Here is a 20,381-nt window from a genome sequence, read left to right on the forward strand (position 1 = left end):
TGTCGTCCAAAGTTACATCAATGTGTAAGGCAGAATCCGACTCAGTCCCTCGTAGCTGCAGAGACAATGGGCTGGATCACGAGCAGAAGAAATGTTCTTCTGGTCATCATCAAGTCTACAACCAACTGCCAAAACAGGCTTTTTGCTTCTAGAGGCATAGTTTCCATTACTGGTGATTTTCCTACTGAAAATGCAGACTCAGAAGTCCACATTCATAAAAATGATGGATCAGCATAATGAAAAATAATGTGTCTGCGCACTTTTTATGACAAAGATAGTACTTGTTACCTTTTAAAATGGTTCTTTCTCTAATCCGTACCTCCAAGAATGTCTATAGCTAAATTTAATAAGCACACAAATAACTTTAAAACTTCAAAATTTTATTGCCCAGAATAGCTCACATGGTGCAGTCAGTTTTTTTCTTTCGTTACATGGAAATCAAGCTAAACAGTAGAAAATATATATGGGTAACAGTAAAACAAAGCCCAGCCTAATAATAGCCCTTTATATCCACCAAGTTATACTTAAGAACAGCTAGCCAAACATAGAGAAGTAGAGCATCTGGAAGACAGAGCTTTTCATGTTTATAGTATAGATTCTAAACCAATATTAAAGGCATTTTCTGGCCATATTGTTAGTATTTTTTTTCTTCATAACAGCAAATTGAAAAAGATCTATGTGGAAAAAAATTAACTTCTGCAAGACTTTCAAACATCAGTTATCAGCTTATGGGTTGACAGTTACAGATAACAGGAGAAGGCACATGACAGAGTATTTAAAATATACAGAGACCAATTAAAATCCAAACACTAAAAGGAAATGGGAACCAAAACTCAGAAACTCACACGTATGACTTTCGCATCCCCTAATCTATATTCCGTAAATTTCCATTCAAGCATTTTACAGCTTTTTCAGAAGAGAAGTTGAACACACTCAGAAAAGACTTAAGGGTTTTGCTTTGGGTTACTTTGTTGTTGTTGGGGTTTTTTTTTTAGGGAAGAGGATATAGAATAATCTAAACAGTACTAAAATGCAGACACATTCCCTCATTTGTTATTAGCGCCCAATAGACCCACTGCTGAAGGTCGAGTATGAGTAAGAATATGAAGAGCTTGCTGATGCATCAAAACTTCCCCTCCTAGACCCACTGCGTGAGCCTGAGCGGGAGCCAGAGCGAGAGCCAGAGCGAGAGCCGGGTGCTGAGGAGACATTGTAGGGACTGGATATGCCTTTAGATGAAATGGAGGCTGCTTCCAAGAGTTTAAGCCCGGTGATGTCTTCCACCATTGACCGATTCATTGCATCTTTGTAGGATATTTTCAGTTTGGTCTTGGGGCAGGTGAGAATTTTGGGATAGCTGTTCGTGTCTTGCAATTTCTGGGAAGCGCGACCATCAATCAACCCATTCCTAATGGCTTCTTCAGTACTTATTCTTCCACGCACTTCTGGGTCCACAAGACCTCCAGTGAGGTACTGGAACTCAAGGAACCGCTGCCCAGCCTCGTAAGGCAACCATTTTTCTTTCACTGCTTCAGCTGCTGACATCCTCTTGCGTCCACCCTTTATGCCTTCAAACCCTATGAAGGCTTTCTGCGCTGGTTTGAGACGTGTGGCCATATCCTGATCAATGATGCCTTGACTGACAGCTTCCTGAAGGGAAAGCCTCTGGCCTGTGGTAGGGCATATTATGCCCCCTGTACAGGCCTGGGCTTCAAGTAACCGTTGCCCAGTGATGCTATCCACGATGCCCCGCTGTATAGCTTCTGAAATGGAGATTTTCTCCAAGTTTTCTGTGTCAAAGATGGCTGCAATAGGGCTGCACTCTTCTGGGGTCTCTGAGTAAGAACCGCTCCTAATCAGTGAAGAAGAACTCCTGACACTCAGCACTGTGGGAGATCGAGTCACCGACTCATGACGAAACACCTCATCAGTGCCGTTACGGCAGGAAATCATGTCTGCAAACTGCGTCAGGCTTAAACTGCCAGAGCGGTACTGGTCAAAAAACTTCCTCTCAACCAGGCCCTTATCAATGGCGTCTTGGATGTCATACTGGCTACCTGTTTTTCTGTCGACAAGGACTACTCTACTGCTACCATCTGATCCTGTGATAGTTATTTCTTCCCACTCACACTCCTGTTCAGCTAGTTCTGTATAGGTGTCATAATCTATGAGGCCTTTGCTATATGCCTCCTGCACAGACATTTCCCTGTTTGTTTCTGGATCTACAATGACAACCCGGCGCTTCCTAAGGGTGTTCTTCTGCGAGGTGTGCACCACCTTCTTCTTCTCTCTCAGGGGTAGAAGGCAGAGCCCTGTCGCTTCATCTTTTATGCATCTTTCTTTCAGCTGCAAGTACGTCAAGTTCTCCTCTGTGTTAGGATCAAAGAACCCTTTGGTGTCATCACTTGGATCACTAAGGATCTGGTTGAGCTCTTCATTGAAGTAGCCACGCTTGTAGGCCGTCTCTACCGGCAAGCGGTAGCTCTCTTTGGGGTCAATGATTCCTCCGGTAGCAATCTGGGCCTCCAGCAAACGAATGCCATGGCCTCTCTCTATGAGCTCTTTGTTCATCGCTTGAAACAGAGAAATGATATTTCCAGTTTCTGGGTCTTTGTACCCAGTGACAGCTCTTTCAGCAGAAAGAAGTTTCTCTTTAAATTCAATTCCAACAAGGCCTCTTTTGTAAGCTTCCTCAACGGGCAGCCTCACATTGCTGACAGGATCCACTATGAACCCTGTGGCTGCTTGGGCTTCTAGGAGTTCAAGGGCTGTCCCTGGTCTAACCAAACCTATTTTCATAGCCTGGTAAATGCCAAGTTTCTCTTTAGTAGCCTCATTGTAGATACCCGCAATACAACTAGAGCCCTGAAGAAAATCAATAATTCTCTCGCTCACTTCTTCCACTGTAATTGCACCTCTTTCTAAGTCATTCCTTGTTGATTCCTTAATAATTCCAGCCTCAAGCAGTGCATCTACTGAGACGGGCTGCCTGATCCCTTGGAAAGACATACTCCTCTTCTGCACTGGGAGGAGAAGCAGACCAGTGTGTGGTTCAATCCTACATTTTTCCTTCAGCTGCATGTAAGTGACTGCCTTTTTGGTGGTGGGATCAATGAAGTTCTTTGTAGTGCCTTGGCAGTTGTTTAGGATCCTGTACAGGTCTTTGTCAACCAACCCACGAGATAAAGCTATCTCTTTGGGTAGGAAAACACTGTTGACAGGATCAACAATCCCTCCTACAGCCAGCTGGGCTTCAAGCAGACGAATCCCAGTTTCTCTGTCAACCAAGTTTTTCTTGATGGCTTCAGATACTGGCACAGTTTTGCCCGAGAAAGGATCTTTAAATCCTGTAATAGCCTTTTCTGCTGTATAGATTTGTTCTCTGTCATCAAAGTCAATCAGATCTCTGGCAATAGCACTGTCCACAGTTAACATCTCATTTCGGTGTGGGTCTATCACACCTCCTGTTGCTGCCTGGGCTTCTAAGAGCAGGACTGCATTTTCTGCTGTAAGCAGCTGATTCCGTTTGGCCTCAACAAAAGAGTACTTCTGTCTGGGCGAAAGAGACACCCCTGCAATAGCACCTGCCCCTTTGAGGTAGGGTTCAATGTCAGCTGTCACTTCTTCCACTGACCTCTGCCCCTTCAGCAGTTTATCCAGTGTGAGTTTGTCTATCAGCTGACACTCATACAGCTGCATTGCTGTAATCTTCTTCCGCAGCCCACTGAACAGCAACTTGGAGGCATCAATACAAAAGTCTTCCTCAGTCTGCGTAGATCTGTGGGACCCATATGGGCGTTGCTTGAGTTTCTCAATCTCTCTTTGCAGCCTCAGACGCTCAGACTCCAACTCTGACTGGTTTTTGACAGCGGTCTCTTCCAGTCTGCACCGGTACCTCTCCTCGATCCGTTTGATCTCCATCTGCAGCCTTTCAATCTCACTCCTCAGGGTGTTCTTCTCCCTCTCACTCTTCTCTCTCTCACACTGGATCTTCCTTATGGATTCCTCTGTCCGGGAGTGCTGGCTCTTCCACTGATTGAGGTCATTCAGGATTTGTTGCTTCTCACTTTCCAGGCGTTGTTTCAAACGAGACTCTGATTCCAGGGTAACTTTCAAACGGTTCAGCTCCTCTTCTAATCTCTGCAGCCTGGCTTTGTCTTGCTCCAAAGCACTCATTTTTATCAGCAAGGTTTCTCTTTCTTGCAGAACATGACTATACTGATTTTTGGACTCTTGAATCCTATTGGATGCCTACAATTTTAAGGAAGAAATAAACCAAGAGAGGATGGTTAGAGTTTATGCTAGTCAGAGTTATGCTCTCCACTTACAATGCTCTTCAGCCCATGGTTTAACCTGCAGCAAGCTGCCACTGGAAAACATTCTAGTCGCAGCAGTGAAGACCCAAGACCACAGATATACATACAGCAGTGAAGGTACATCGTCCCTTCACTGACAGCACCTCTAGTACTGCCAGAGGCTCCATTGTGTTACCCATAGCCTTGATATCCTGCTGATTTAGTGAGCTCTTCATAACTTTTTAATGTTTCTCGTAGTACACCTACAAATACTGAGAGCATTCAAGACTCATTAAGAGTATGATGCTCAGCAGATGTACCCTGGCATAGTCCTACTAACCTGGGTGAATTTGTATCAGCTAAGGGCTGGTCATACATGGATAAAAAGGAAATATACAAGTCAACTTTTGCTTTCCTATTAGTTTCACATATTATTCCAATAAATTTCACCTGTCTTGCTTTACATTTTAATTCACTTAATGTCTTCATATATGTATACACATATACAAACACCTACAAGCATGCACATTTGTATGCAGTCCACGTTAAATGGAATATAAGTTTATATATTTGTAATATATGCATATATATACGCACAGATGTCAGATAATCCTAAATGTTAGTATTTTTTAAAAATCAGTATTATGATTTTTAAAATAAAGGAAAGAAAAACTGAATAAAGGAAAGAATAGCTGAGAATGGGAATGAGCAAAGAATATAAAGGGCAAGCACAGGAAAAACAAAAGAAATATTTTCACAAGTGCTCACTTGTATATATTGAAACTGTAGCTCTTTGGACAAGAAACCAGGCAGAAGAATGAAATATGAAAAAAACGTTTTCTTTAACTGGTTTATGCTGTCACCTCACGGTTAAGAAATAAGGGCCAACAGTAAGATTTCCAAATGCCCTTAGTGACTTCGGAACATAAATCCCCAAGACAGTCAATGAAATGTAGGCTTTAAGTACCTTACGTACAGCTGACAACACGATCTTTAGTCCTCACTTGTAGTCAACACCTTACCCAGCTAAGCAGCACTCTGACAGCTGGTTGGTTCTGCGGTTTTTAGCTGGTTTACTTTGTGATAGCACTCAGGTCAGCCTCAAAGGACTGTTTTAAGCCATCCTGGCTGAAACAGCCTGGGGAAGCACACAGGCAGCAGGGTACAGCTAAAGCACAATGGGACTCCATGTACTCTCATCTCCTAGGATGGTTTGGTGGAGACTGGCACAGACCCAGGTTTTCTCCCAGGGCAAGGGCTGAGGGCAAGGCTCAGCCAGGCAATGAGACAGCTTATGGCTCCCTAGCAGAGCTCCCAGGGAGCAGAAAGGCTAAGAAAGTGGCCAAATACTGCCATTTTTGTTTAAAAATGGACAAGGGGAAGGGCCATAAAGAGGATATTAGTCACAAAAACAGTGAACTTAAACAGCAAAGTCTGAATCAAGTTGATTCAAATGGAGGCTGCAATTAATTATATATCTGAGAGACAGTAAAGCTGGGATCAAAATATGTGTGAATACCTCTAGAGCTTGCTTTTGGAATTTTTCAATTTCCTGTCTCAATTTTTCCCTTTCTTTCTGTAAATCATTAATCAACCCCTGAAGTTCCAGGGTTTGCTTGCTGCTCGTCTGAAGCTGATTCTTTAGTTCAGCAATGGCAGTATTTTTCTCGTCAACTTCACTTCTGACCATTCTGAGGTCATCGTACTCCAATCTAACATTGCGCAGCTCTTCCTCCAGCAACAAGTGTTCCTTGGTTAGGTTCTCGGTAAGAGACTGAAGCCTTTCGATTTCTATTTTGCACTCATTCAAGTTTTTGCTTTTCTCCTCAGAGGTTTTCTGTAAGTGCTCATATCGTAGGTGAGCCTGTTTTAATTGCTCCTGTTCCTGGACCAACTGACGGCGTAAAGTCTCAAGATCAGATGTATATTTTCTTATCTCCTCCATGTATCTCTGCTTCTCTCTCACATGACCATCTAGTACTTCTCTTTGGTGTCTAAGGTCATCTTCATTCCTCTTTTTTACAATAGACACTTCCTCTATCTGCTGTGTGAGATTAGTTATTTTAACCGATTGCTCTCTGAGCGATCTCCTCATGCCTTCTATTTCCTCCTCCAGTTTCTTCCTCCTGGACGTCTCCTCCATTATATTTTTATTCTGCCTGCAAAGTTCCTCCTCCAGCTTATGTTTTTGGATCTGCAAGTCTTTTACAGTGCTCTGGAACTTTGCACTTTCTTGATCCCTGCCTTTCTTCTCTTGTGAAACTCTTTCATAGTCAATTTTCAGCCTGGCCAGTTCCTGCTCTTGGATCCTCAGCTTGTTAATTGTCTCAGTAGCACTCGTGTTTGCTTTCTGCAGGTCAAACTGGACTCTTTTTAACTGACTGTTCTCATCCTCTAGTTCTTTTCTCTGACTTGTTTCTACATCCAACAACTTTCTCAGCCTTTCGATCTCTTTGTTTCTTTCCTTAATGGTCTTAGAAGCATCATCAAGTGACTGTTTGTACCGCATGCTTTCATCAGAGTGCCTCTGAATAACTTGTTTTAGCTCAATCTCCAGCTGCTGTTTCTTCTGAGAAAGCTCCGAGCCAGCTGCCTTCTGCTGCTGAGCATTCTCTTCTACTTTCCGTAGATTATCTGTTGTCTGATTTATTGTATTCTTCAGTCTCCTAATTTCCTCACACAAATTCCTATTTTCTCTCATGGCATTATCAAGCTGTGTTCTATAATTATTTGTGTCCTCTTCCTTCTGCATGGTGACCTGATGAATTGTGGTCTTTGTGATATTAATCTCAGTTTCATATTTGTTCTTTAAACTAATAATTTCCTCATCATAACTGTTCCTTACCTTAGCCAATTCATTTTCAAGTTCCCATCGGCTTTTAGCCTCTTCCTGAAGCTGAACCTTTAGCCTTTCCAGCTCCTTAGTTTTATCCTGAATAGTTGAGGCAGCCTCCTCAAGAGCCTGCTTGTATCTTGAGTTGTCTTCGCCACGAAGCTGAATAATCTGTTTCAGCTCCAGCTCTAACTGATGCTTTTGCTGTGACACCTCAGAACTGCAAGCCTTCTGCTGAAGAGCATCTTCTTCTGCTCTCCTCCGTTGATCTGTGGTTTGCAGAATGGCATCATTCAGCCTCACAATCTCATCCTTAAGGTCTCTGTTCTCTCTTGTCAGTCTGTCAACCTGGGCTCTGAGGCCTTTTGCATCATCATCTTTCTGTGCAGCTATCTGCTGGATTGTGGTCTTCTTAATATTAATTTCTGTTTCATACTTGTTCTTTAAATTACTCATCTCCTCGTTAAACTGGTTTCTTACCTTAGCCAGCTCATTTTCATATTCCCTCTTCCGTGTGCCTTCATCCTGAAGAAGAACCCTTAATCTTTCTATCTCGTACTCCTTCTCCTTGATGACCTTCTCAGACTCTAACTTTTGCCAGCCAAGGCTGTCTTTCTCATTTTGTCTTGTTTTCTGCAGCTGGTCATACTCATTCTTCTGCTGCTCATATCTATCCTCCAGTAACTTCCTTTTCCTTTTCTCATCTTCAGTCTCATAAGTCAGCCTGGTTATTCTGTCATTTAGATCCTTTATTTGGGCATAGCATTTGTCCAGGTTTTGCTTAGCAGAATTTCCATCCATTTCAGCTTGTCTTTTCATCTCCTCCAAACTCATCAGTTTTGCCTTGAGCTGAGAAATGTCCATCTGGTACTTCTGCAGATTTTGCTCCAGGAATTTATGTTTGTTGCTTGTCTCTGAATTTGAATCCCTGGCAAGTCTGAGTTCTTCTTCCAGGAGTTCAATTTTGGTGTTTTTCATCTGCAAAATGATAGCAGAAAAACAAACAAAAAACCCCACATAAACATTTGTGACAACTGTTTCAAAATCAACACATGCAATACAATACACATTTGTAACAATGAAAACTTACAAAGGAATTTTTTCTCTGCTTCAATGAGAGTTCAAAATCCTTTTTTATTTAATGTCATCAAGACAAATTCTGGAATCATTATTTATTCAGAGTCAAACCTTATACAGAAATCAGCATAATGACTTTCAGAGGGGAAATGGTACTAGGTGGGGGGGAGGAAGATGCAATACAGATACCAAAATCTGATGTACCAAGGGTTCACCAGCAAAGTATTAAACAGCCTTCTTTAGAACCTCCACAAAAAGGTGATTCATATTCCATGTATGTGACCTCTTAAATGGGGCTTTCTTTTTCCACTGAGCTGTATCAAATCAGGAGTTACTCCATTTAAAACACTTTTGGTATGGCCTCAAATGAGGTGTGGCCCCTCAACCATGAGGAGCAACTTTTTGGCGCTGAGATAACTGTACTGTTGCCAAGGTCCAGGCTGTGATGGGCAAAGAAGGACCTCTTGCGTGCTTTGATGAGCACCTCCTGTCTACCAAGAATGCTAGCATTCTCCACCTCACACATGACCTTGGAGGTACCTTTGCAAGACACTGTACTCTTTGACAAAAGATGCATGAAACTGCTTATATGCCTCCTTAATGGGACACTACTGAGCTCAGGATTTAGTTTTGTGGACTGTTTTGCACTGTACTTCAGCAGAAAGTCTTTGAACCGTGATAGTTTGCTAACCTGTGATAAAAATAGAAGGTAAAGAAAATAAAAGATTACCTTCAAGTCCTCCATGCTCTTTAACATTTCACTTAAGAATCTGTAATAATCTCCTGATCTTGTAAGAAGCTCTATGTAGCGAGACTGTGCCTCGCTAGCCTTGAAAAGAAAGAGAATTGTTAGCAGCTTGTACTACAGAGAGATATGAACAAATCTATGTCTCAGATCATTTAAAGGATTCTAATCCACTTCAGAAAACGTATCACTTGACAAAGTAAAAAGCAAATTCTTCTCCTCGCAAATTCACATGACTTTCAGGGGAGTCCGAATGTCCAAATTCTACCTTCTAATAAACCCACACCTTCTTTTTCAGGATTATTTTCCCCCATGGCTGATGTCATATTAAAACCAAGGCGTAATCCCCTGGTTCATCATGCTCTTCCTGTCTGACAGTCACAAGTAATGTATGTTAAACTTTTAATAGTGGTTAATTCCCAGGTTGAAAATGACTAAACCACTTGGGGCATGAATCTTATTTTCTCACAATATGTACGCAATGGACAGTGAATATGAATGAGGTAAATTCCTGAGTGGTAATCTACTGTCTAAATGAAACCAAGTACGATTTTACAGCACAGTGACTATTCTGCGCTAATTCCCTATGCTTACGTGCTTAGCCCACATTACCAAGGTCAGTGGTAATTATTAGAATACAGCTGGATATGACACAATGGCTGACACGGACAAACAAATGTATTCAAAAGATTGATGGGGGGGAAAGAAAGCTACCTCCTGTAGAATCAGCACTGCAGGAGACTGAACCATGCTCTTCTTGATAGGTATGTTGAGCAATGTTTCTAATCCGGAACTGTAGGAAGCAACCTGTAGTTCATAATCCTGTAGAACAACAGGGAAAGTTTAAAACTCATTTAGCAACTGCCAAGGCACTCTCTGGGTATCTGGATTTCCCAAAATGCAAGTGAAGTTTTGGAGTTGTTTTGGGTTTGATCTTTTAATAAAAAGCTACATTTTCCCATTACGTTTGGCCATATACAGATGATCCTCTACCATAAACAGAAGCTCATCAGTTCAAGTACTACTGTGGAGACTCATGGAAGAGAAAGACAAAGGGAAAAGGAGAAAAAACATTTTACAAAAAAAGGGAAGATACGTATTTCCGTTAGTTGAGGACTACCCAGAGGTGAAAAGACTCATGGGAGCAACTGGTCTAGGTACTGTTATCAACCAAAACTTAACCAGAAATAACTGTTTCTGCATCTCTCTCATATCACATACGCCATGTCACGCATATAGCAAGATCTTTGTCACAGAAAGTAAGACTGAGGTGGAAAAAGCATGGATATGAAGGTGACATAAAAATGCAAAGACCACAAAACCATTGCCTGTGTATATTCTTGGTTTTCATGGCTATTGCACACCATTTATGGTTGGACTTGATGGTCTTAGAGGTCTTTTGCAACCTTAATGATCTACAATTCCTCCTGCTAATCTGTATTTGTCTTGCCTCCTAGATCAGATCCTAATCAGACCTAGTTCCTAAGCTACCAATCTGTTCTCTACACCACTCTGTTCTCTACTCTCTTAAACATGTGAACTGGAAAGTTTGGTCTGGCTAGGAGGAGGCTTTGACTCTCCTGAAGAGAAGCTCTCAGTGTTTTCTCCTGCATCATTCTGTGGTCTTCAGGTGGTAAGTACACAAATTGTTTTCATTATATTTTGTACACACAAGTGCTTCACCCCAGCAATTTCTGCACACACACATCAGGGAGAGGTCACTTCACCTGCCAGCAGAGCAGAGACAGTGGGATGCGCCTGACCATGCAAAATCACACCCCATAAAAATGCTGAAATCCACGTACCTTAATAGCCGCTGAGCACTGATCTGCATACTTGAGAAGCTCCTCAACTTTGTCTCGCTTCCCACAGATTTCACTGTGCAAGTTCTGTCAAGAAAAGAAGTAAGCTGTGAAGCACTCCCTCGGGATTCACCAGTATTTCCTCCTGTACAGCCTGCCGCCATCAGAAGGCATCTGCAGGATGAGACCACTGCAAACCCAGAGGCTGAGACCTCAAACTACTTGTAGCCGTGCAGCTTTTACAACAGCAAGCTCTCTGTGCATGAGAAGGTTGTTCTCAGAAAGAACACCTCGCAACTGAACAACCCGCAGAGCAGGGGAGGGAGAGTTCCTTGACTTCAGCTTAGATGCATTTCCTCGCTTTTTTGTTTTTGTTTTGTAATTTGTCCCATAACTTGCACCATCATAGAGTCCCTTGAATTAATTCAAAGCTGATGTGTAAAAGTGTCAGTGATCATGCAGGAGCCAAAAACAGTCTTGTTCATAATCTGTAGCGGTGCTGACAGAAAGTAATGAGGAAGATAATATTTCTTCTCTCCTGCCCTCTACGCATGTGGTGTTGTTTTGGTAGCTTGCGTACTTTATAATTCAAGATAGGCCAGTGTATTGCAGATTGCATTGATACTGGTATTTTCTGAATCACAAAACAATTTAAAATCCAGATAATTGAAGACAACTCATTCAGGTGCTGCATACCTTCTGATCATGTAGGTATCTCATGACAGCGTTGCAATCACACAGTTTCATGGACTCGATAGCATCCTGCCTGCGCTTGGCATCATTGATCCATTTGCAGAGAGCCTGGTAGAGATCTCGGTAAGTCTTCAGTTGTTTGATCTGCCTTTCTAAATCCCATGATCTAGAAAAAAACAGGGAAAACCATTAAAATGGAAAATGTGTTCTCTTTCTCTCTCCTTAAACATTTTTCAGAAATAAGGCACAGTAGTAAACTAGGTAAAATTATGGGAAGCTCTAAAAGGAGATTCTGAACAAAAAATTCACATAAATGAGAACTGTACCGGTTATTAGTCACCCAGCATGGGAGTTTAGTGTCTCACTTTTGAGTAACTCTGCAATACGCAGAGGTTGGCACTTCCTGTCAACGAAGTGAGGGACGGATAAAACCTTGCAATAATAGGAATCAAGTTCAATGACTTCAGTACTCTTGTTCTCAATTTTCACCAAAACAACCAGCAACCAGCCAATTTTTATTAATAGGACTAGATTTTGGCCTAAAGTAAAGACAAAACAAAAAACTCACACCCTCAAAAGCCACACAAACAATCAGAATATGCCTTCACTTCAATAAAGCACTAGAAAAAAATTGTTGGGATTTTTTTACTTAATTCTTAGTGTTAATTTTTTTAACCCTCAGGTATAGGATATTCAGGAATAAGCATGGTTGCTTTGTCAGAGGAGGAAAATGCTGACTGGAAGTACTTAATCCAAGAACATTAGCAAGAATTAAAAAAAAAAGTAGAACAACTCCTTAGCACACAGGTTATACATTTACATGACTAACTGCATTTTCCTGCTTGGTACCTCTGTTTTGAGCTACATTCAACCTATTCACAGTTGCTCTAGTCTTCTTGCCCTTAAATTATCATTTGTCCTCTGGAAGTGATGATTTGTGCGCATCAGCTCTTTTAGACTCTTTGTTCAGATGATCTTAGTAGCAACAGCAATAAGGAAGAAGCTATTAGGAAACATAAGCAAACCTGTTATCTATCTGCTTATCGGCTCTCTGCCAGCGGTCTATTAGCTGGGTAACTTTGTCACAGAACTTTCCAACATCCATGTCATACAAGTTATATGACTGGCAAGACTGTGAGTGAATCTGAAGCGTTTTCTGCAGCTCGTTTTCCAGGGCATTCAATAGTGACTTCTTCATGTTTAGGTCTGACTTCATTTTCTGGAGAAAAAACAAAACGCTATCATACATTTTACTCTTCAGAGGATACTCAAATTTAACCATCAGCAGCATGCACAATGTGTTGGGATCTAAACATTTTGTTTCTAATTCAGTAAGGTATGTACACTGATGTCAGCTGGACTTCATGTATTTGAAGTGAAACATCTACTTTGGTAAACAGAGTTTGACAAGAAAATGTTTGAAGTTAGACTCACTCTTGAATAACTTGCTAAACCAAGGCCCTCTGCTGTCATATTCTATAAGCTATCGTTTCAGTTTTTCAGAACTATGTAGAGCAGTTACAAAAAAAAAAAGGGGACGAGCCTGCCTTGCTTGTTCCTAGAAATATTTGACTAGAAAATGTCACTGAAGTATAAAAAGATACCTGCACTTGCAACAGCTGTGGAATCAAGCCTCAGGACTAGCACATCCAGTTTTTAAGTGTTATCTAAAAAGCTGCACAGATTCCCACCACCCCACCCCCCATTTACAATTTTATAAATATCTTCCATGGAGATGGTTCTTTACACACATACTTGTTTGTGTGCACATACTCGCATACCATAAAATATCACCAAATGGCATACACAGTGCAGGCAGCAGTCTGCCTTGCATCCCCCAGTCACAGGGGTGACTGCGTCCTTTGATAACAGGCTCAAGCATATTTTTTTTTTTTGTGTAGCTCAAATTTACACTAGCTAGGAGCAACTCCCAGCAACTGCACTGCAGCTGTCATTTGACATGACAGAAAGGTAACCTGGTTGTGCTCCATTTGTGCCACCTACACACTCTTTCCCTACTACATCTGAGAACAGGAAGGAATGAAAGTCCCTACTCTCCCAAAGGTATTCAGTGTACAAAAGGACCAGCTCAACACCAGATAAAGACTGGTTCTGCAAGCCAACTTTGTGCTCAGCAAAGCAGTTGTTCTTTGCCCTCTCCCCTTGTGCAGGATGGATAGTTTTCACTGTAAGATTTGAAACGGACCTCATGGCAAAACCAGGACACACAGTAATACTCAAATTTACTTGTTACAACTAGATGACAAGAAGGGCAATTAATAAGCCATTTTTGCAATAAAGGAGCTATTGCCTTGAAATCTAGCTTCATAAGTGACACAAATAAACACAGATAATTCTGTACAGAAATGGATTATGGAGACCTTTCATGTCACTGGCTTTGCTGTGGCGGCAGAAACAACCAGGAGATGGAAAAAGTAGTAACCCACGCGTTCCTTCCAATAATTTGCAAAAGCATTGTATGTCTATGTCACAAAATACGACACGATCAGCATTTCCATTTCCTGTGATTTCAGAGGGGTTTCACCCAGCTCAACAGATCAGTGCTGGCAGCTACAAGTTTTGCCTTGCTGTATCCTTGAGTCTTGGCCTCTCACCTTCAGACAAGCCCGATAAGCCTCCACCTTATCTAGATCCAAAGGAACAGTCTCCTCTTCAGACAGTCTGACTTCAAAAACTCTGATCACATCTTCTGTTTGCAGAATAATCTGGAGCAGGCACCTCAATGCATTTAAGCTAAAATAAATAATACGAGACAAATCCGTTATGGACTGAGGCAGGAAAGGTGATATTTCTAATTAATTGCAGGTCATTAGTTAACTTACTAGACAATACAGAAATTTCAGTTGTACCCACAATTCTCACATTTGGTTTTTTTTTGTTAAAGTCTTCCAGAAAAGAGAAAAAAAAAATCACATACATGTCTGCTTCTACGCACATACGCAGCATTTGTAGGAAAGAAGTTGTAATTTTACACTACTGGTAACAAAAGGCAGGTTTCTGGACTAAGAGTTATGGAAGAAAGTGAATGATTTATTGCTATAACCTCCATTTTCTTACCTGTCTAAGTAGCCAGCAGAAACACCATTAATATTTTCCAGTTTTTGAAATAGGGTATTTATCTCTGACTGCAAATACACATACTTTTCAGAGCCTCTGAAGTTAGGCAGCAAGTCCTTATGTTTATTGAGGGTTTCAGCCATTATTTGAGAGTCATTCTGCACACCCTAAGGAAAGAGAATGCCCGATTTACACACTTCTGGTGGCTGAATGATCATTCTACAGCACATATGCAATTGGTCTCCTTCTCCAAATAGTCTGCTATTATCTAACCAGCCTGACTGAGGACTGAAGCAGTGCCTGAGCTTGCTTTCTTCAAGATAAGTAACACTGGGCGGTTTCTTTTTTGCGCAGTCCACAACAGGTAATACCTCTTTTCGAGCACCTTGTCCACTCTGAAACTCAGCTCTGTTGAAAGCAGAGCGCTTTACTGCCAGTCGCCTGCTGCACTCAGTAGACATGCCAAGGTCCTTCTGCTCTGAAGAGGTTGGTAGCCTCAATGCCTCAGAGGAATTTCTCCTATGCTGAACCTGTTCTCTTTTCATACTAATCTTCTCTCTCTCCAGTCTCCTTCAAATCTTAAGATTCTGGGAGGGAGAAAGTCCATAAGACTCATGCATCCACTCTGCAGCCCACAGACAGCACTTCAGAGGTAGGTGGTGAAGTGGGGCCCGTGCAGAAGGATTTTAATAGTGCTTTGACCTGGATGAGGCTTAACGTGAGCTCATGTCCACTTGACATCAGGGTTTCTGTATTCTCTGCCTGACAGAATTTGACTTCTAAAATCCAAGAGTCAACCTTTTCTGCTTAGGAGCTAAAGCTCAATTCCAAATCAGCATGGTTAGCTTCTAACTGAGAATTTTCTGCACAGGATGTGTGTCTTTCCCAGCTGATCAGAAATACAACTGCACTATGCTCTGCAGCACAGAGTCATACTGAGCTTGAGATGCTCAAAGGAAAACATCCACAGTTACCTCTAAATCCTTTATTCTGACTGAAAAGTCATGCACAGCCCCTTGATCCACTCCAAGAGGAGCTCTTTGTACCATCCGAATCTCAGAAGCTTCAATCTGATGCCGAAGTTTCTGAAGCTCCATCAGCAGCCAGGCCTCCTGCTTCTCATGTTCTCGGTTTCTTTCATTAACAATAATGGTGCTTGAGGAACCCACAGGACAGGTCTCAGTCGGGACCACTGTAAAATGAATTGGGTGAATGTTAACTACCAGAGAACTGAGCACCTACATATAGAAAGCCAATGCAGTGCCCAAGTGACCTCAGCACTGAGCTGATCTGCAGAACTGAGAACTGAGATCTGGACCCTTATGCAGCTGTTTCAAGGCATGAAATCTCTCCTTCACAAAAAGAAACTTGCTTCCTGAAATGCAGCAGAGAGATTTTGCTTCCTAATAACTGAAAACATATCAGATGGACTAAATTCCTCTCACTTTCCCAGCAAGCTCCATAAACTTTGGATGACTATTCCCAGATTCCCACCAAAGGAAGGAAGAACAAAACACACTCCTGCCTGCACAGGGCCAGTTTTGTTACGTTGGGAGACAGCAGCACAATTCTTGCGCCTGTTTCCATTCATATGTTTGAGAACATTTTCACATAAAAAGAATGCACTACCACTCCCCAAACAAAGAAAATCAAGCAGTCCAATCTCTACAAAAAACAGGAGGACAACGAACCCTGTTGTGGCTGCCGTGGTTGATTGGGCAGTTGTATAATCAAGGTTTGGTAGTGCTTCTGAGCGTCAGTGAATTGAGTCTGGATCTTCCGTTTGTCTTCATCACCAAACATCTCTGAGCCTTGGCTGTTCCTGAGGAATTCTTGATAATGGATCTCCAGGTCAGTTATTATTTTTTGGTAATCTTCTTTACGCATTGTCTTCAGCTGAAATGAGGAAGAAGAGAATTTTGAAAAAAGAAGCAATTGGGGAAGGTTTATGACTAGTTAATCATTGAGGAACAAACTAATACACCTGTATAAGAAAACCAAAGGGATTGCATTTTAGAATAAAACCTACCTGGGCTGCCTCTAAAAGTACGGTGCTAAAAGTGTCCTTTGAGCTAACCTATTCTTGTTATAATCATTTCATAACTTAAGAATAGCTTGAAATTCTAGCTCTTGCTCTGTCTATCCATGCCCTTGCATAGTGGGAACAAGTACAGCAAGTACGTAATAAATCCCCTTAGCTAATCTTCCTGTTTTTCCACATCATGTTTGAATTGTAAAGTATTTTGCTTCTCCTTTAATAAAATGACAACTTCCGTATATAACTGTTTGTGCAACCCAGCAAAAAGAAGGGCCATGGTTTTGCAGAACATACATCTGCACAGGACACAGCAAGCACTGTTTGGGACAGCAGAGGTCAGGTCATGGATGTCCCTGGTCTACAGGCAAGGCCAGTTGGAGTCTTACCTTGGCAATAGTCATCGCTCTGATTTTCTCAATGTCGATCATGCAATAATGCCAAGATACCAGACTCTTCATGTTGATATACAGCTGATTCCACAAAGCTAGAATAGCTTCATAGTACTGCTCGATTCTGAGATGAGAAAAGATATTCCATGGTCAAAATGAATCTGTCTTTGTAGCATAACTACAAAACATCCCAAGAAACACCCACCAGATGTGGCGTGTGTTAAGGCTTTCTCTCTACTTGAAAAAATCTTGGAAATGATTTTTGCACGACTTTCACTATTAGAGATGAAAAAAACCTTGTAAAAGTTAAGTTTTGAATATTTTTACATCGCAACCTTGATCCCAGCAAGCTTCACTGAAGTGAATTTCCTCAAGTTAAGGGTCTAGCCCTTAATCCCCCACCCTTATAGGGTGAGGGGGCACTCTGATCAAGGCACAGACCGAATTTTGTAATTAGTTGCTATTTTGAGCGAACTCTTCTGTCTACTCCCAGTAGTAGGTGTCCAAACCCAGGCAGCAACTCACTTGGTAGCAAGATCCACTGCTAATGGATTAGGGGGTGGGATGATAAGACTAACAGATGGCACCAGCATATCCACTCCTCCAGGGCCGGTCACCAGCCACTTGCTGCGCTCATTATTGTCCTTCAGGATACATTCATCTCCTTTGCGCACTGTTTTCTGTAAGGAATGCAGAACAACATTTTTTTCTTTAGTTAAGTAAGATGAGATTTCTAGGAGAGACAGACAAGGAAGATGCATCTAGATCACAGAGGTGGGAGTGCTTCCCAGCTGCCAGGTTTGGGTGTGCATCTTGGCTTCTTACTGGGGCAAGAGCTCAATACCGATCAACCCCTTCTCCCTGAATCTGCTTTCCACATGAAGAAAACCCAAGAAAACCAAGTGGGAGCCACAGAACACTCTGAGCAGTTGCCAGTCTGGTTGATCATCAGATTTGGAGCTTGCCATGACAAACATCAAAGAATGCATGTGGACACATGGCCACAGTGAGCTATACAACCATGTATGGCTGCAAGCCAGTGAGCTGGAGGCATAAGGATGCTCAGTGCTGCATCCATATTTGCGAAGGGACTGGGAGCGAGCATGAGAGAGCTAGATACACCAGCCCCAACTGCCAGAAATCCTAACACCGTGTGGCCATGAGTGTGGCCGTGGTGCAGGTTACAACCCACTCACATCTGAGAGAGGGAGGCTCCTCCTATCATTTACTCTGACGGGACTCTATCTGCATCACCCCTCTACAGCCAGCAAAAACGCATTTTGACATAACTAGTAAAAGGCCACGGGCTTTGCATTGATCTGAGAATGCAGCAGCTCCAGACTTGTCTGGGCTTATGTTCGTCGGAGTAGAATTTAGCTTGCTTAAAGTAAGAGCAATTGCCAAGCAGACAGGTAACCACTGTCTAAATTTGTTTAGTTTTGCTTACAATAACAAGTAGTTACTCTGTGTGGGCTGAACTTCTGTGACTCTGGAATAAAATGTGGTATGGAAGAGTGCAGACGCAGACTGGATAGCAGAAATCCGAGATACACAAACCATAGTGGTCAATTACTGCTCACTACAGGAGTGCAACCTAGTGCATCAGGTAAAACAAGTTTTACAGATAACAGAACAGAAAAAAATGCCTAACAAGGAACCAGTGAAGAGAAAGAGCACGTAAACAAAAATGCATCTAAGCCTACTGTTAAAAAAAAAAAAATAGAAATAAACCCAAGCAGCCCCAGTACCAAGGAGGAAGAAAACCCACCACCATCAATTTCATCCTCTATCTAGTGAAAAAATTGGAATACCAATGACTCACTGTACCTTCCCTCCTTTTGTTACATGAAGTATTGACCTAAGGACCCAGAGGGACACTGGAAAAGGTGAGAAATCACCAAAAAAACGGCATAGATGCTGGGAAGCATCTGTATAACAATTTTAACCCTATTATCAACGAGGCTTCTCTGTGCAAATTTGAACTATGAGTATTACCGCTATAAAACGGACTAAAAATTTTGACTAGACTCTTTAACCAGCAAGAACCTAGCTTGTTTACTCATAATTGCAAGAAAGTCAGAGCTTTTTGTCAAACAAATTTAAGTGCTGACCAAAAGCAGACAAAGGGGTTACACCTATCAGCTCAACAGTTTGTTTACTAAATCATTTTCCATGTTCTAGTTTACATGATGTTTATTCTCCGCCAAAAAGGGATACAATACCAGATCCTGTTTGTAGTCACACAGAGCCTTGAGGATAATGGGCTTGTTACTCCGGTAGTCTGGGTTACGTGGCTTCAGCTGCACTATCTTCTTGGATTTATTCACCAAACTCTGCACTTGCCTCTTGTATTCAAGGATTCTCTCTCGTTCATTCTGCAAAGATTAACTGTATGTTAAAAATTCATTCTAAGAGGAAACCACATCTAGTTCCCAGTGTTTCATTAAGAGAGAGATACATCTGGACCTCATAGTAGCCCAAACTTCCTTTAGCTCCAGTGGGATGAGTCTTTAGCCTATAATGTAAAACTGCAATTTTAAAAAAAGGTAAGAGAAACATCAAACTAAGTATCTTTGCAGCTCTGACAAGCAGCAAAGTTTGCAAAACTTGTAAAGCTGGTTTTTCATACAGATTTGCAACGTGGTTAAAGTGATGCATAAGAAACATAGGAATAAACGGAAACAATCTATTATAACATGAATGCTAAAAAAAAAATTTAATAACTACACTCTCAAACCTGATTTCATCAATTGCCCTTTTACATAATTGACCATTTTTTCTTTGGCATATTCAATTTGGAATTGTAGTACCTGATTCATGATGAGCAAATAGTTAGCTAAAAAAGCTGAGTCCTTTCAAAGAGACTACAGTGGTATAGTGACATGATTAATCATTTATTAAATGCACTTATCCTTTGAGGCAAAATCTATTCTACCACCTATGAATGAAATTCCTTCCTTTTTTTTAATTTGTTAGCATGTCAGAAACTTGGGAATTTGCTGGGGTCATTCCAGAATTAAAAGAAATCAGAGTTTCCAAACAGCATGACACAAATTAAAATAACACTGATCCATTTGTAGGCTTTTCTAAGAAATGGGCAGGAATATAGTGCTACAGTTTCAAGTTCACATAGTACTGTACATAAATGTTGCAGTACACCTGGGTTTACATTTGGTATCTGAAGAGGGCAACAGATTTCCAAGGAGAGCAGAACATAACCTGTCAGGTGAGCGTGACAGTACCTCCAGCTCTTTGATCTGCTCCAGCAAAGATTGCAGTGACATGCTCTTGTCACAGATGAACTTCTTTCTGATGGAGTCTTGCAAGTTTTTCAGGTAGCACTCTGTTGCTTGGGCCTCTTCAAAGAACTACAGGAGAGAATTTGTGATTTCAGTTGTACATAGCTCTTAAAAATGTCTGCTAAAAATCAG

At 41.6% G+C, this 20,381-nt stretch overlaps 1 protein-coding gene across 2 annotated transcripts in view; it reads right to left on the reverse strand.

The window, feature by feature from the left end:
- Positions 1 to 390: 390 nt before the first annotated feature.
- The window catches only part of DSP (desmoplakin), a 40,741-nt gene continuing 20,750 nt past the window's right edge, over positions 391 to 20,381 (reverse strand). The window contains exons 10-24 of one of the 2 annotated variants that reach the window (XM_075416967.1): positions 20,193 to 20,318; positions 19,173 to 19,325; positions 17,476 to 17,630; positions 16,948 to 17,074; positions 16,215 to 16,419; positions 15,498 to 15,715; positions 14,524 to 14,690; positions 14,061 to 14,199; positions 12,471 to 12,664; positions 11,449 to 11,611; positions 10,756 to 10,839; positions 9,665 to 9,772; positions 8,936 to 9,034; positions 7,609 to 8,106; positions 391 to 4,251 (exon numbers count right to left, since the gene is read on the reverse strand). In XM_075416967.1, coding sequence (XP_075273082.1) covers positions 1,057 to 4,251; positions 7,609 to 8,106; positions 8,936 to 9,034; positions 9,665 to 9,772; positions 10,756 to 10,839; positions 11,449 to 11,611; positions 12,471 to 12,664; positions 14,061 to 14,199; positions 14,524 to 14,690; positions 15,498 to 15,715; positions 16,215 to 16,419; positions 16,948 to 17,074; positions 17,476 to 17,630; positions 19,173 to 19,325; positions 20,193 to 20,318 — 5,631 coding nt within the window. In that variant the 3' untranslated portion in view covers positions 391 to 1,056. Of the gene's footprint in view, positions 4,252 to 5,814; positions 8,107 to 8,935; positions 9,035 to 9,664; positions 9,773 to 10,755; positions 10,840 to 11,448; positions 11,612 to 12,470; positions 12,665 to 14,060; positions 14,200 to 14,523; positions 14,691 to 15,497; positions 15,716 to 16,214; positions 16,420 to 16,947; positions 17,075 to 17,475; positions 17,631 to 19,172; positions 19,326 to 20,192; positions 20,319 to 20,381 lie in introns of both variants that reach the window. The other variant, XM_075416966.1, reaches the window with a different exon arrangement.

The sequence above is a fragment of the Opisthocomus hoazin genome, chromosome 3, assembly GCF_030867145.1.
Source record: "Opisthocomus hoazin isolate bOpiHoa1 chromosome 3, bOpiHoa1.hap1, whole genome shotgun sequence".
Taxonomy (NCBI): Eukaryota; Metazoa; Chordata; class Aves; order Opisthocomiformes; family Opisthocomidae; genus Opisthocomus; species Opisthocomus hoazin.